The sequence below is a fragment of the Sander lucioperca genome, chromosome 8 (genome assembly GCF_008315115.2).
Source record: "Sander lucioperca isolate FBNREF2018 chromosome 8, SLUC_FBN_1.2, whole genome shotgun sequence".
In the NCBI taxonomy this organism is placed as follows: Eukaryota; Metazoa; Chordata; class Actinopteri; order Perciformes; family Percidae; genus Sander; species Sander lucioperca.
In genome coordinates, this window is record NC_050180.1 from 32,644,875 (window position 1) to 32,660,234 (window position 15,360).

Sequence of the window (15,360 nt, forward strand, 5' to 3'; positions counted from 1 at the left end):
ACACTATACCTTAAAGATGCTTCAGACATGTACTTTCAACCTGTTAATGTCTCCATGTTACTTTTAAATCCAAAGGAATTGAATCATGTCCTATGATATTTAAAGTAATCACAAATTTAAACGATAGATACAGAAGCCATTTGATCTAGAAAGATAGAGCCTGTGAGTATGCATAATAACCCTTTCCCATCAGCATTTACAAACAGAGGATCTAACATTGCATGCTGCTGACTCATGGCTTCCATACAATGGTGCCATTGATTGTGTGGATGCCACGTTAGGTATAAAAAAGGCTTAAATCCGGGATAGGATTTGCTATAGCACCAGTCACTGTATCAGCCACCATGCACGGCAAGGTAAGTGCATCATGAATATTTTACTAGTATTGTTGCTCCTATGATGTATTCACACATTCAATTATTGTCTTTGCATTTATACTGTAAATTATTCTGCTAAGAAAGGCTACATGGATGCATCCTTTTTTGGCACTTTTACCATAATTCCATTTCCATAATGATTGCTGTTTACATCAGGGTTTATATTGGTAACCATCCATCCGTATGTTTGACACTGAACTTCGGTTGCTCTGTTGGATTCTAGATCATCTTCTACGAGGACAGGAACTTCCAGGGTCGCTCCTATGAGACCAGCAGCGACTGCGCTGACATGTCCTCTCACCTGAGCAGGTGCCACTCCTGCAAGGTGGAGAGCGGCTGCTTCATGGTGTACGACCGTCCCAACTACATGGGTCAGCAGTACTTCCTGAGGAGAGGGGAGTACTCTGACTACCAGCGCATGATGGGTTTCGGTGACTGCATCAGGTCCTGTCGTAATATCCCCATGGTATGACACCCAGATGTTACAAAATGTATCTCAAATGACTGCTAACAGGAGCTAAGATTCCATCGAAATGACTAATTACTACATATTTACTCATAACAGCACAAAGGGTCCTACAAAGTAAGGCTCTACGAGAGGGAGAACTTCGGAGGTCAGATGTACGAGCTGATGGACGACTGCGACAACATCCAGGACCGTTACCATATGTCTGACTGCCAGTCCTGCAACGTAATGGACGGCCACTGGCTGATGTACGAGCAGCCCAACTACAGAGGCAGGATGATGTACCTAAGGCCCGGAGAGTACAAGAGCTTCAGGGACATGGGATATGATGGAAATAGGTTCAGCTCCATCAGACGCATCACTGACTCCTGTTAACTTAACAAATGAATCTGTTTTAAAAACAACTCAGAAATAAAACTATTTTCCAAATTCAACATGGCATACGCAATCTTTATTGTTGGTTATAATCAAATGTATTTGTGTGTATTGTACAATTTGAATGCAATTCTTGAATATGCAATAGAAGATAGATTATAAATAATTGTTGTTGCTCATTGATTGGTTCTGTTATCCTCTACATTATATCCATCATTTACAACCTCATATTTTCACCTAAAGAAGTTCTTGCAAAGTTATAAATATTATTCAATATATATAATGGTTTATGAGAAGACATAAGGGGGAAATCTCTATTTCTCTTATGTAGATTAAAGTTAATGTATAGTTACCAAGAAATGCATTTAATAAAAAATATTTAAAATGTAGGTAGGAGTTTAAGTTGACTTAAAAATATATATTTGTACTAGCACTAGTAAAAGAGTTATTGCAACTGATTTTATGAATAAATATTTTAGAGTGTAGCTTGGAGTATAAAAACATAAGGTTAGAGAGGTTAGAGGTTATTTTTCACATAAAATATCACTATGTGATAGTTTTCCTCAGGAGTAAATAAGTGAGGTCACAGTTTTCTTTGTTATGTAGCATTTTATCATTTGGCTGATTCAGTTGTTAAAGGGACAATCCACGAGTGGTGTGCAGTACACATTCCTCCACAACATCAGAGACCACACAGTCATGTGGATTTAAATAAGGATTAACGATTGAATGGAGACCATGAGGACGCGATTGAAAATGGTGCTGTACACTTTAGATGAACTGAGAGTTTAACAAGATGAAAAGAAGCCAGTTCAATTCAGTAACTTCTTTCCACTTTTAAATTATTATGTCAATACATTTAGAACTGGATACTCTTCTTTTTGATTTATTATTATTACACCTAGTCCCATTTATGCATCTGCTTTAGCCAGATAAGAAATCTGAAGTTAAAAGTACCTGCTATTATCTGCCACCTCTTCATTGAGTAGTTTGACTTTGTCAGTGCTCCTTCTGCTGTCTCCTGTTTTTCCCTTTGCAGGGTGCCTGCAGATAGGGCTGGGCAATAAGGCCGAAATCTTCTATTCCGATAAAGGTAATTTCATACCTCAATAAAGATATATATCACCATATAGCATGCTTTCTAGTAATCCAATAAAGGAAATAACCACATGGTAAAGCCTATTTGTTAACACCTGTGTGGACTTCATATGAAACTCTGAGCTCCTCTCTCCTCCTCTCTCCATCTGTGTGCATTCATGTCCCAGTAATGCTTGTTACTAACTTAGCTCCAGGGAGGTTATTCCCTGGAGTCGTTGTGCTTTCTCGCATCGCAGATTTCTTTGGATTGTGGTGGCACCTGGATTATGGTTGCAGCTGCTGCCGTGGTCCTGCTCGACTCTTATTTCTAGTCATAGTTCTATTATCTTAATGGTTGGTAGAATTGCCACTGTTCATCATGCCAACTGTTTTGCCAACTGTAACTATTATGATTCATATTTCTGTATATCTGTATCAGTGTCTCTGTGTCCCAACCGGCAGCTGCAGATGGCCGTCCACCTAGAGCCTGGTTCTGTCTGAGGTTTCTGCCTATTAAAAGGAAGTTTTTCCTTGCCACTGTCACACCAAATGCTTGCTCTTGGGAGAAATCGTTGGGTCTCCGTAAATTATAGTGTTGTCTAGACCTACTCTATCTGTAAAATGTCCTGAGATAACTTCTGTTGGGATTTGACACTATAAATACAATTGAATTGAATTAAATTCACTGGGGACTAACTACCATCATTAGATCTGAGAAAAGTCATTTAGTTAGTTTTGGTGCTCACATTGATTTCACATTCATTCAGTGGTGCCAAAAACGGCTTGGGTGCTGCACCTAAGCCTTACAATGGTAGGGAAAACCCTGTTGTGTGGTCTCCCTCTTTGTCCAGCTCACTGAGCCTTGGCTGTGACAATAACAAATAACCACTAATGCTACATTTACACCTGGTTTTTCATAAATCAAAATCTGGTAGCTGTCTAGACCGATCCAATTTCCCCTCTGGTGATCAATAAAGGTTTATCTGTTATGATTGTGTATTTTGTTTTCTGTTTTATTTTGGTAGTCTGTTTTTCTGTCTTGTCTGGTCTTGTTTTACTTCCTGCCTTGTGTTTTCCTGCCTTTTCTGATTGTCTGCTCCGCCCTGATGTCTTTCACCTGTTCCCCAGCCCTTGTGTCACCTGTCTCTTTTTTGCTCATTTACTCTTGTATTTAGTCTCTGTGTTTCCCTTGTCTGTTGTCAGGTCATTGTAATGTTTGGAGTGTTCATGTGTGGAGTCTACCCCGTTGTTCTATATTGTTGGTTTCCGTGTTGTCTTGTTTCCTACCTGCTTTCCTGTTGGATTTCTTTTGTTTGTAAGTTGTTGCCTGCCTGCCTGCCTGCTTGCTTGCTTGCCTGACTGCTTATCTCTGGATGCAAGGAAGTTTGCCACGTGTTGGAATTGTTTGGACTCTGGAGGACACTATTACCACATGGTCGACGCCACAAATAAGAGACACTTATTCACTGGGCACGCTCTGGAGAGCGCACTGCACCCACCACTCACCACTGGATTCCCTGGACACAACACCCCCTTGCCCCTTGTACTATTCTCTGTAGATATTTATCTTTATTAAATCCCTTATACGTATTTCCTGTGTTACGTCTGCTTTTGGGTCCTACCTCCAGTGCCGTTCCATAACATTATCTATCTAATCTGCCCAAGACACATACAGTACCTATAGTAAAACACAGCCTGCCTGGAATACCACATATTTATCAAGTTTTTAAGCATTATAAAGAGTTGAAGTCAGGGTTTGCTTAGCCATTATCACAGATCAGGAGAACAACCTCCAACCTCCTCAAAGTATCGAACACATTTTCTGATGTATCTGTTCTGTTCTAGGGTCTCAGTCATTAAGTGGTTTCACAATTAAACTTCCTCTATTTCATTTAAAGTAAACAGACTCAAGTGGTGACTTATAGAAACTTTCTAATTGGTTGTTTGCAAAGGGATACACTCACAAATTCATTGGCATTAGTTAAAGGTGTGAGTAAATGTTATTTAAAAAACAGAATGAGATACTTTATGTGATCAATTGTATGCCAGATTTGAAAAGACAAATAATTTTTTGCTTTGTGCTGTTTTGACACATTTTGATAATGCGCCACACATAATTATAACTATAAAATACTCTCCACTCTCCATACATGGTCCACGTTTATTTGACAGATGTTTAACATACAGTTAGGCTTTTTACAGCTTGTGCAACTTTGTTGAATTGATTTGTATGAATAAAATGTAAGCATGCAAATGATTTGAAGATTTTGTAAAACAATAAATACATAAAAAGAGAGCTGGTTTTGGATGCTGTACAGTATTCAAAAACATGAAAGCCACTGTCAGCAATCACTACTCATTTTAAAATAAACATGAAAAATGCATCTTTGAAGTCTTTATAAAGTATATTAATCTAAAACGTGAAGATACAGATACTTTCATTTGGAAATAATAAAAAATCATCAACATATTTTCTGGTGTATGATTGTGGCTGTTTAAAATCTGTTCTATGATTTAATCTCAGAAAGTAAATAAATGTTACATGTGGCCCTAATCTTTTTTTATATATAATGATGATTAAATTCCATACAATCATCATGTTTTCTAGTGTCTTACAGTTTAATCTGTTTCAGCAAGTTGTGTATTTGTTCACTGCTATCAATCCTGTTTTTTCTGGTGTCTTTCCTGTCTTCTGGTGTATTGTTTCACCTATTAAAACATTAAATTAGAGGTAACATATTTAATGCTCCCTTCAAAGCAAGGTACAGTATGTTTTTGGAAAACATGTCCTGTGTTGTTTAGCAGCACAAACAATACAAAGCAGGGCCTCTTCTCACAAATGCAACCACTGCAAATCACAATCTGTTGAAGTTCACTTTGAATTAAACTGTACACGGGGGCCTCTGCTCCCAGTTGCTCTGTCAGGAATTTGAATAATGGTGTCATGTATCCTCTGGATGTGGGGTCAGGTATAAAAACAACAGGGGGGCCATCGATAAAAGTGTGCAGTCCCATTTGAGCCAAAACAGCTGTACAGCCCCCAAAATTACTGTAGTCATGACCATGGGCAAGGTGTGTACAGCTTTGGATTTTTACTCCAATTAGGGTTGACAATGTAAAAAAAAAAATAATAAAATTTGTAATTTTAATAATGAAACGCTGTCATTATAATGTCTTTTTCAGATCATCTTCTACGAGGACAGGAACTTCCAGGGTCGTTCCTATGAGACCAGCGGTGACTGCGCTGAGCTGACCTCCTACCTGAGCAGGTGCCACTCCTGCAGGGTGGAGAGCGGCTGCTTCATGGTCTACGACCGCACCAACTACATGGGAAACCAGTACTTTGTCAGGAGGGGAGAGTACTCCGACTACCAGCGTATGGGCATGAGTGATTGCATCAGGTCATCCCGCATGATCCCCATGGTACTGTAACTCATTATTTTAATTATATATGAAACCTTATATGAAAGTATTACATTATTTAAAGGAGGATTTCAGTGATTCATGTTCACTCATTTGAATTTACAGCACAGAGGTCAGTTCAGGATGAAGATCTATGAGAGGGAGAACTTTGGTGGTCAGAGTTACGAGCTGATGGACGACTGTGACAACATGATGGAGCGTTACCGCATGAACGACTGCCAGTCCTGCCACGTGATGGACGGCCACTGGCTGATGTACGAGCAGCCCCACTACAAAGGCAGGCAGATGTACCTGAGGCCCGGAGAGTACAGGAGCTTCAGGGACATGGGCATGAGTGGCATGAGGTGGATGAGCATGAGGCGTATCATGGACTCCTGTTATTAGAGCACCAGCATTTAAAAGCAAGATTTTTAATAAAAATCTAGTGATTCTCTTTTAAATGAATTCCTCCATTACTTATTAGTGAGTGAGTGAAACTCATACAACAAAGTAAAATCATAGTATAGAGGTTGACACGTGCATTTACACACTAACTATGCACTAAAAAAAAGGCTATATCCAGAAAATCAAGTAAGGTTTTAGGGTCACTACATTGCACACTATTAGATGGTAACACAAGTTACCCCCTCTTTCCAGTGGCATGTTGGGTTTAGCAAACACATTATTTATGTTAAATATTCTTTATAACATAACACAGATAACAAAGAATACTTAAAAGGTTATTTGTCATGGATGCTGATGATCTGTTCTGGTTCTGTTATTATTTACTTCATAAGTTTAAAAAAAAAAAAACAGAATTATATGTTATCAATAATAGATACAGTATCAATTTAAATTAATATACGATTTATGTTAACCAGAGAAATTCATTTTTAATAGTAAACCAGGTTTTATCATTGATGATCAAGTGCACAATCAATGGCACATGGTGGCCTCTTTTTGTATTAAATTCAGTCAGGAAGGAAGAAACATTTTCTGCACTGTGACACATCTAATCGAACTATAAATCGAGGAACCTCTGTATGTATGTATGTATGTATGTATGTACAGCTGTTTGTGTGCCCGTTGGCTTTCAAATATCTCAAAAACTATTCATCCAATCTGCTTCACACTTGGCTTCCTGGGTACCCAATGAACTTGCCACTTGGAATTTGGAGCAGTTTGGACAGCGTTAGATATTGGATATTAAATAACTGTGAATAAAACTAAACAACTGCACAATAGAAGTTGAGAAAAAAAAAGCCACCTGTGTATAGCTGCAGCGGTGGGGCTTTACAGCGTGTCTTCGCAGTGGGCTATCGGTGTCGTGCCGAAAAGTGATTATCCACCAAAAACTGAATAATAATGCATCATATTTTAATTGTGATATTTTGTGAGTAGAATCTGAATCTGCAACATTCTCCGTCAGGTAAATATAGTAGTACCATTTTTTTTCTCTGAAGTAGAAGTAAATAATAAGTCAGTAGTATACAGTTGAGTTGCATATTAAGTGCTTTGAGGTCTTTTTGTAATTATTATGTAGTTATTTTGGGGTACAATGGTTCTGGAGAAATCTGCAAGCAGCAATGAGCCAAGCAGTCGGCCCGTTCCAAACAGACACTTTCTTGAACGGGCACTGCACTAGTAAATTAGAAAAATAATAAGATGTAGGTGGCAACATTTGCATATAGTTTTAGAAAATAAAAGTATGGCATAAAAATAGTGAATATTCTTATTAATTTAACCTGTTTTCATACATTTGATTCTAAACAAACCTTATTATTTTTCTGGGCAATAACATCTTGTTTATGTCCAGGGGTGTATCTTTGTGGGCCCCCCTCACATGAGGGCCCTGTATACTCAGTCCCCATTTCCACTCCAGTCTGATGCCCCTGCATCATGTCAGTCACACTATTACATTATTTTATTGGCCGAGCCTGTATAAGGCCGACTTCAAGCCTCGCTGTACTACAGTACAACTGTGAAGCAGTCATAGTTAAATGTAGTGAATCATTGAATTATAGTAGTTTTTTTCAAATCACAGCAAAAATATTTGTTTTGAATAAATGCAAAGCAAGATATAGAATAAATAGCTAAGTAATACTTTATATTTTATTAATAACTGGGTGTTCATCATATTGTAGATTATGTACAAAATAATTCATAAGTGATTTACACATGTCTATGTTATCAAGAGGGAAAACACCCTGTTGACAAGTAAAACCATATACATCTTTTGTCATTTGTGGCGCTGTACCAGCTTTTCAAAAAGGCTGATGTTCAAAACAATTGATTAACATTACAAAGATTTGTATTCTAAGAGCCACGCTCGCCTGTTAGAGTCGCATTGTGTCACACAATGAGGAAAGGTCTTTTCGTCATTCACTAGAGTTTAAATGATAGAACAATAGCCATTTTGTGTGAATCACAAAACCTGAAACATTTTTTAGTTTAAAAAAATAGCCCCTGCTGTTGTGTTTTTGCAACATGCAATAAACTAACACAATCTTTGAATGTAGAAAAGTCCAGTGTAAAGTGGCTGGATGAATACAGATTTTAATTATGAGCAAAAGATGACAGAGGTTATTATATAATACTGTTGTATAATACTGTTACTACTGTGGCAGATAACAAAGAACCTGACAGAGCATACGTGGATTTACAGATACTTTGACTTTGTGAGTTGTTTTGTGAGTACTTTTGCGTGACTATGAACAGTGTTGGGCACAAACAAATGTGACCCCACCTCCACCTACCCCTCTTTAACGGAACTTAAAATACATGTGCATGTTCAATTATTTATGATAAATCTGAATATTATAATGAAATGGACACTTAATACAATACATTATTAACAGAAACAATGTACACAAATCTAAACTATTTTAATGTTGCTGTGGGACAAAGTGAGACTAGCCTCCAATCAAATGCCATGTATGTAGATATTATGTTTATATAGTGGATCGATACAAATAACACAACACCTCAACAGGCCACAACAGGGCAAATTAAAGTATGCTTGTTAAGCACTATACCAAAAATAAATAACAAATATATAAACTCTTTGTAGTGCAAATAACGTAAGTGGCCTGATCTTTATACCTGTGCACTGGTGTGTGCATCGATCCGGCATATGTGTGTGTGTGTGTGTGTGTGTGTGTGTGTGTGTGTGGGGAGTAGGTGATAGAGCGAGGGAGAAGTGAGAGAGTGACGGCGATTAGCTTCGGAGCGAGTAGCAACTCTAGAGTCATAGTAAGAGAAACAAAGTGTCTCCTGTTCTTTCTGACCACGGTGGAAAATCTGTAGCAGGAAAAGTTAACCCTCTCCTTGATTTCATAACGCCATACCTGTCTCTCTCTCGTTGACTGACTCGCTTGTGTTTGTCGTGTGTCTGACTATGCATGCTTTCGAACACCCGCCCCACTCTACCTCTGATTGGCTAACCATGACATTTTACTCAACCTCAGCCAATCGTCAGCATTTATGCGCTTGTGTCGCGCACTGCCCACTAACGGTAAAGATCCATTTGTCCGACACGACTGAAGCGTGGTGTCGCAGCGTCATACATCCATGGTTGATGCTCCACGCCCCTGACTGGCAGCTGATTGGACGAACGCGTGTCGTGGGTTTGGCTTCTCGAGAATTTCAACAGAGTGTCATGGCGGCTCGTTGAGAATACGATCTTGTATTTTACAAAAATAGTTCACGGTCAAATGGATCTCTACCGTAAGGAAGAACAGTAAAAAAAAGTATTTGTCTCTCAGCTCACGGTAGAGATCCATTTGATCGTGCAACGCTTCTGTTGCGCCGCGCTTCACTCTATTCCTATGGGTGACGTCAAGCGACTTCAACGTGCACGCAAAGCACTCCGGGAAGGCGTCCAAAAGCTGGCCGATGCCCATCTTTATGCAAATTAATCCGTTGAACGCGACACGACTATCCAGTAGAAGTAGACGAAAATCTTTTAAACCTACCTTTGTCGATCTAAAATAAAGACAGATTCAGACAGCACCTTCAGCTTTAGACTCCTCTCACCCAGATGCACCACAGAGCGCCATAGGAAGTCGTTCCTGCCTGTGGTCATTAAACTCTACAACACCTCCCTCAGAGAGTCACACACCCCCTCTCTGTAATCATCACATCTCAAACATAGACTATTCACTTCTCTTTTTTATTGCACTATAATCATCTCAACATAGACAATCATTTTCTCTTTCTATTGCACTATTTGCACATTAACATTAACACTGTACATTTCATATTTTATTTATTATTACTGTATATTTGTTTTTATTATATATGTTAAAAGTCTGGATAATATATGTTGTTTGTATATGTTGTTTGTATACCTGGAGTGGTAACAAAAATAATTTCCCCCTGGGATTATTAAAGTATTTCTGATTCTGATTCTGATTCTGAAACTGTTTATTATTTGTTTTAACGCTAAAGAAACTTGCCCATCCTGAGCTGTATGTCATGATATATATGGACATTGTTATTGCTTAGAAATAAAGAAACTTGCTGGGCATCAGTAAAACTCATGTTTAGGGGTAGATTTGTATGTGGTACATGTATTTTTAACTTAATCTGTCGGCTGTAGCTAACATGACCGATAATCCAGTGAGAAACAGCAGCTAGTAGCAGTAACACTTACCCTGACTGCACAAAGTTACCTCTACAGCTATTGAGAAATGAGCTGCATTTCCAAACTGGCAGCATGACTTAAAATCACAACGTTAGCATATATGAAATTCCATTTTTTTGCCAGCTACACTTGTTCGATATAATAATTCAGCCTGGTCTCATGAAATGACATATGAGTAACAAACCTATTTGTTAAGTAATTTTGCATGGTATCACATCGTGTTTTTGCTTTGACATTTTACGCCATGTAGTCGCTCGCACCAGGCTTTCAACTGTAAACCAAGACGGTCCTCCCACGAAAAACAGCCAGATAAATTATTTGTTCAAGCAGCAATTATGACTTATATTTACGTTTTTAATGGTGGCGCCCTCTAGTTTCCGTAGTAATTATGATACGAGCAAAGTAAAAGTAAGGTGACGAAGTATAAGAGTGCCAAATTTCCACGTAACGAGGTAGATTAGGGTGGTGAATGGGTCAAACAGGACTTTTATTCAGGAGAGCGGGGTTCATGTGGTGCCATGTCATTTCTGGGACGCTCCATTGTTCCGACCTCTCAATAACCCGAAAAATTCCCTTTGGTCCTACAGCCCACTAGTCCGACATCCACCAGCCACGCCAAGACCCGCCCTTCAATAGCATTTATTGGCCAGGCATCCATGCTTACGCAAGGTAACGTAACCCCATTTGTACAGGTCCTATCTCCTGACCAATCAGCTATCCTAACCTTAACCACTCAAGGTCAAATGCCTAACCCCAACCATCGAGCTGCTTCGTAGGGCAGGTGTTGGCGTGGCCATAGTGGGATTCATAATTTTGCCACTAAAGGGACGTCGGGCTAGTGGGCTGTAGGACCAAAGGGAATTTTTTGGGTTAATGAGAGGTCGGAAAAATGGAGCGTCGGAGAACTGGGCGGTCCCCATTCATATCCCGTTTGAAAATAGAAGTGGATGGCGAGTTGTTTTTTTAACTTTACAGAAGAAACAGAGCTACGCTATGTTCTGCATCCCATTTTTGTGCTTAAACCAAACTAAACTGTAACCGTTGTTTCACAACGTTAATGTGTTTAAAACTGTGACTGTTACGTTCTCTGGTTTAGATATGATAATGGAAAACGCTCCTGTGTGTCATATTAGAGGTTAGGAATAAGCAATCTTTGTATTGTTAGTAAACCCATCCATGTCAATATTACACACTCAGAGTAACTACTCCGGAAATGAAGAGACGTAGTATAAAGACCAAGAAGTCTGTTTAGGGCAGGTATGAGTGGAGGTGGATGGATCCAACAAAGCAGTGTGCCACATGAAACAAGTTATGGTAACTAAACTGTAGACGTTGATTTGAAACCACAATGTTTTTCCTAAACTTGACTACCTAGTTTTGTTGCCTAAACTGCGACCGTAGTGAAGCGTCATAGTTTGGTGTGACCAAGGTGTCCTGAAAGCGTCCATATGTGACGAGTTGTGAATGGAAACAAGGCGTAAAATGACACGCAAAAAGCTTAAAATGTGTTTCATGATATGCAAAACACACCGAAAAGTGATGTGCCATTTATACGCTTTACCATGAGATCACGTATTTTCACAAAGTCAGCATCAAAATCTTGCAGTTTTCTCAACATGTACAAGAACACTAGATATGTTGGTTATGTTGGTGCCAAAACTCATATTAGTATAAAAGTAAGGAGAGGATGGTGCTGGGCTAAACTAAACACAAAAAAGGGGGGAAGTCACTGATTTTTAACCCATCTGACTCGAATCATCCAGCAGAGTTTTGCTGGCGGGTAAAAGCAGACCTCCGGACACTGGCACCATTCATCTGCATATATGGCAGTACAGAAAATCTGCAAGCTTTCCCTTAAGTTACCAGCTAATGCTTGCACTAGCTAGCTAGCTTTGGTTGACAAGGTGCTACTAAACGCTGAAAAAGAAATTTTTAGGCGACAAAAATGTTCCAATCACTTTTGATGAAGTAAGTAACACACAGTGAGAGGGTCAAAGTTCAAGATGAAAATACTGACAACACAAGTTCAGGTCTATTTTAATGTACACAGTGCCATGGTTAGCATTGCTAAGCCTCTGTCCTGATTGACAGGTTGGCGTGTAGCCATGCCCCTAAAGCATCCCCTGCTTTATCGTCTATTTTAAAATGAATGGGCTCATGCATTTTTGAAGAACATTTCTAACTACTGATTGAGACCATAAACTCATTATGAAAATGTTTACTGAGGTAATAAATCAAGTGATAAGTAGGGTCATTTTCTCATATATTTCTATAGAAATTGACTTCTTTTTGGAGCCAATGGAGTTGCCCCCTGCTGGAAATTAGATAGAATGCAGGTTTAAGGCACTTAAGCATTGGCTTCACTTTTCATGCAGGGAAGTTACTGCTTGGATGAGATCTAGTTATTTTAACTGCTATGCACAAACACACAAAGGAAGCAAGTGCTTGGCAAATATGGTTTTGAATTACACATTGTTTTTATTTACTTAAGTCAAACACAGATGTCTAGCACATATCAGTGATACGCCTCATGCTCATCCACCTCATGCCGCTCATGCCCATGTCCCTGAAGCTCCTGTACTCTCCGGGCCTCATGTACATCATCCTGCCTCTGTAGTTGGGCTGCTCGTACATCAGCCAGTGGCCGTCCATCACGTGGCAGGACATGCAGTCGTTCATACGGTAACGGTCCATGATGTTGTCGCAGTCGTCCATCAGCTCATTCATCTGACCACCAAAGTTCTCCCTCTCGTAGATCCTCATCCTGAACTGACCTCTGTGCTGTAATACAATGCCGGGAAAATGTTAGTATGGCCACACATTTTAAAAATAAAAATAAAGTGTTATATGTATAAAAATAAAAAGGATGTATAAATACATGAGGTCTCTTACATAGGGGATCATTCTGCAGGATCTGATGGAGTCGAATGTCATTCCCATGCTCATCATGCGCTGCATGTCATGGTACTCGCCCCTTCTCATGAAGAACTGCATACCCATGTAGTTGGGACGCTCGTAGACCATGAAGCAGCCACTCTCCACCCTGCAGGACTGGCACCTGCTCAGGTAGGAGGACATGTCAGCGCAGTCGCTCATGCACTCATAGTGGCGACCCTGGAAGTTCCTCTCCTCGTAGAAGATAATCTGCAATGGAGAACAGAGGGAAGATTTAAGATTCTTCTGGATTTAAGAATGTTCGTATCAGTGGTAACCTTACATTTTGGTGTATTTTGTTTTTTAATATGTGAAAACATAAGAAAAAAATCCCCATTACCTTGCCCATGGTGATGGTGGTTTAGTTTTTTTCCCCAGTGGATGGTTCAACTTGCTCTGCCAACTACATGACTCCAGGACCTTTTTATACAAAACCCCACGGGTCATGATGTGTTGTTATTCAAATGTGTAAAACCGATGAATTAGCAGTATGACTTTTGCTGAACGGGGTCTATAAATGTGTAACAATAGTTCTCCATCCATACATTTCTGGCAGCCCGCATCTGCATTGTCTATTATAAGCATAAGCTTTGTGTGTGTTCCAATCTCAGTCAGAACGTTCTCCACATATGGTCTGATCATCACCGATAGAAACAACATGACAGCAGGCCACATCCATGATAAACCCTGAGAAAACCAGAAACCTGTACAAATAATCAGTTAGTATAAAGAATTAAACATACTGATTATTATGTGATTATATTTTCAAAACAGCCCCCCCCGACTGAAAATGAATCCTGTGTTGTAAATTAAAAGAATGTTGTTTCATGCGATGTTAATTAAATCTATCTTCTATTTAAAAGGCAATTTGTAGCAATGAGATGTCACATAGGTATGAAAAAGGATATGAAAATTAGCGTGGCCACTATTTTGTAAGATGCACAGCCTGTAACCAAACAAGACACAGCAATTGAACTGCTCATTTTGTGGGATTTATGAACTGCAATTATTCAAACTGATGCACATTACTTCAGAAAACGTAATGAAAACAGCAGTGAATGAAGAAAAAACACTGTAGTTATACTATAAATTGTTTGAGAGTAGCATTAAATTAGTTTCACTCATTTTTAAAAAGGCAAGTAGATACATTTATGTGAAAACCATAAATATTTATAAATGTATACTGTATTGAATTGAATAATATATAAAACATACTGTGGGCTGCTACCTGCGACCCTCTGAACACATTCCAACAAATCCAACTGGATGTTTTTGTGAGTAGGAAGCCAGCGAGGGATCATGCAGCGACATCTTTAGTTAGACAGTCCTGCTACAAGGAGGTTAGGCTCGGGGGGGAAGCATTAACGACCAGGTGGAAAGACGTGGGTGGCAACACCATTTTTCTGCAGGACTGCAGTGTGCAGGTGTTAGGAAACAATCTGATCTGTGGTCCGTATCCTATCATCTACTGGCTTGACCTCTGTGAGTTGACTCTGAAGGCAGTTAAAAGCTCTCGGAGAACAAAGTGACACTAAGCAGGGTTCATTTCAAAATGTTCTAAAGGTTTAATGAGAATATGTACATTTTCTAACAATCGCTCTATACAGTTAGTTAGCTGACGTGAGAGTAGATAGATAAGAAAGAGGCTCCAGAGGACAGGAGGATTGGTTCAAGGTTGGTTCACGCAGATAAATCTTCAGGAAGAAAAACTATTTGTGATACAAATGTATGATAACAATCTAATTGTATGGACAGGCCTGTCCTTAATGTAAATGATAAACCTAAAACTAGTGTCACAGATAACTATAACTATCTACTTCACTTTATCTACATTCATTATGTCTTTCTCCCTCTAACGTGTGTGTGTGTGTGTGTGTGTGTGTGTGTGTGTGTGTGTGTGTGTGTGCGTGCGTGCGTGCGTGCGTGCGTGCGTGCGTGCGTGCGTGCGTGCGTGCGTGCGTGCGTGCGTGTTAAACAGACAGAGAGAGAGCTTGATCCAGGTTCTGGTGTTATGTCGCAGCCTGTACAGGGCTATCAGAGAGTAAATAACTTATTCATTCAAGTTTTTTTAATTATTATTATTA

At 39.3% G+C, this 15,360-nt stretch overlaps 4 protein-coding genes across 6 annotated transcripts in view; 3 read left to right on the forward strand and 1 right to left on the reverse strand.

Annotated features, from left to right (window-relative positions):
• The window catches only part of LOC116051410 (gamma-crystallin M3-like), a 160,778-nt gene extending 154,620 nt beyond the window's left edge, over positions 1–6,158 (forward strand). For all 3 annotated transcript variants that reach the window (XM_036004395.1, XM_036004391.1, XM_036004392.1), the window contains exon 4: positions 6,078–6,158. In XM_036004395.1, the coding sequence (XP_035860288.1) occupies positions 6,078–6,102 (25 nt within the window). In that variant the 3' untranslated portion in view covers positions 6,103–6,158. The remainder of the gene's footprint in view (positions 1–6,077) is intronic.
• Positions 195–1,277, forward strand: LOC116052248 (gamma-crystallin M3-like). Its single transcript, XM_031302811.2, has 3 exons — positions 195–356; positions 601–843; positions 943–1,277. Exons 1-3 carry the CDS (start codon positions 345–347, stop codon positions 1,216–1,218), a joined length of 531 nt encoding a protein of 176 aa, XP_031158671.1. The 5' UTR covers positions 195–344; the 3' UTR covers positions 1,219–1,277.
• Positions 5,142–6,158, forward strand: LOC116052154 (gamma-crystallin M3-like). Its single transcript, XM_031302709.2, has 3 exons — positions 5,142–5,367; positions 5,479–5,718; positions 5,824–6,158. The coding sequence occupies exons 1-3, from the start codon at positions 5,353–5,355 to the stop codon at positions 6,100–6,102; spliced, it is 534 nt and encodes a 177-aa protein (XP_031158569.1). The 5' UTR covers positions 5,142–5,352; the 3' UTR covers positions 6,103–6,158.
• Positions 6,159–12,795: 6,637 nt separating this feature from the next.
• LOC116050283 (gamma-crystallin M1) lies at positions 12,796–13,709 on the reverse strand. Its single transcript, XM_031300291.2, has 3 exons — positions 13,617–13,709; positions 13,235–13,486; positions 12,796–13,123 (listed from the first exon to the last, which is right to left on the reverse strand). The coding sequence occupies exons 1-3, from the start codon at positions 13,623–13,625 to the stop codon at positions 12,848–12,850; spliced, it is 537 nt and encodes a 178-aa protein (XP_031156151.1). The 5' UTR covers positions 13,626–13,709; the 3' UTR covers positions 12,796–12,847.
• Between the last annotated feature and the right edge of the window lie 1,651 nt (positions 13,710–15,360).

Coding starts and splice junctions, on each gene's coding strand:
- LOC116052248 (XM_031302811.2), top strand. Junction 844..942: donor CCTGTCGTAATATCCCCATG/GTATGACACCCA, acceptor TACTCATAACAG/CACAAAGGGTCCTACAAAGT.
- LOC116052154 (XM_031302709.2), top strand. Junction 5,719..5,823: donor CATCCCGCATGATCCCCATG/GTACTGTAACTC, acceptor TTGAATTTACAG/CACAGAGGTCAGTTCAGGAT.
- LOC116050283 (XM_031300291.2), bottom strand. Junction 13,124..13,234: donor CCTGCAGAATGATCCCCTAT/GTAAGAGACCTC, acceptor ATTGTATTACAG/CACAGAGGTCAGTTCAGGAT.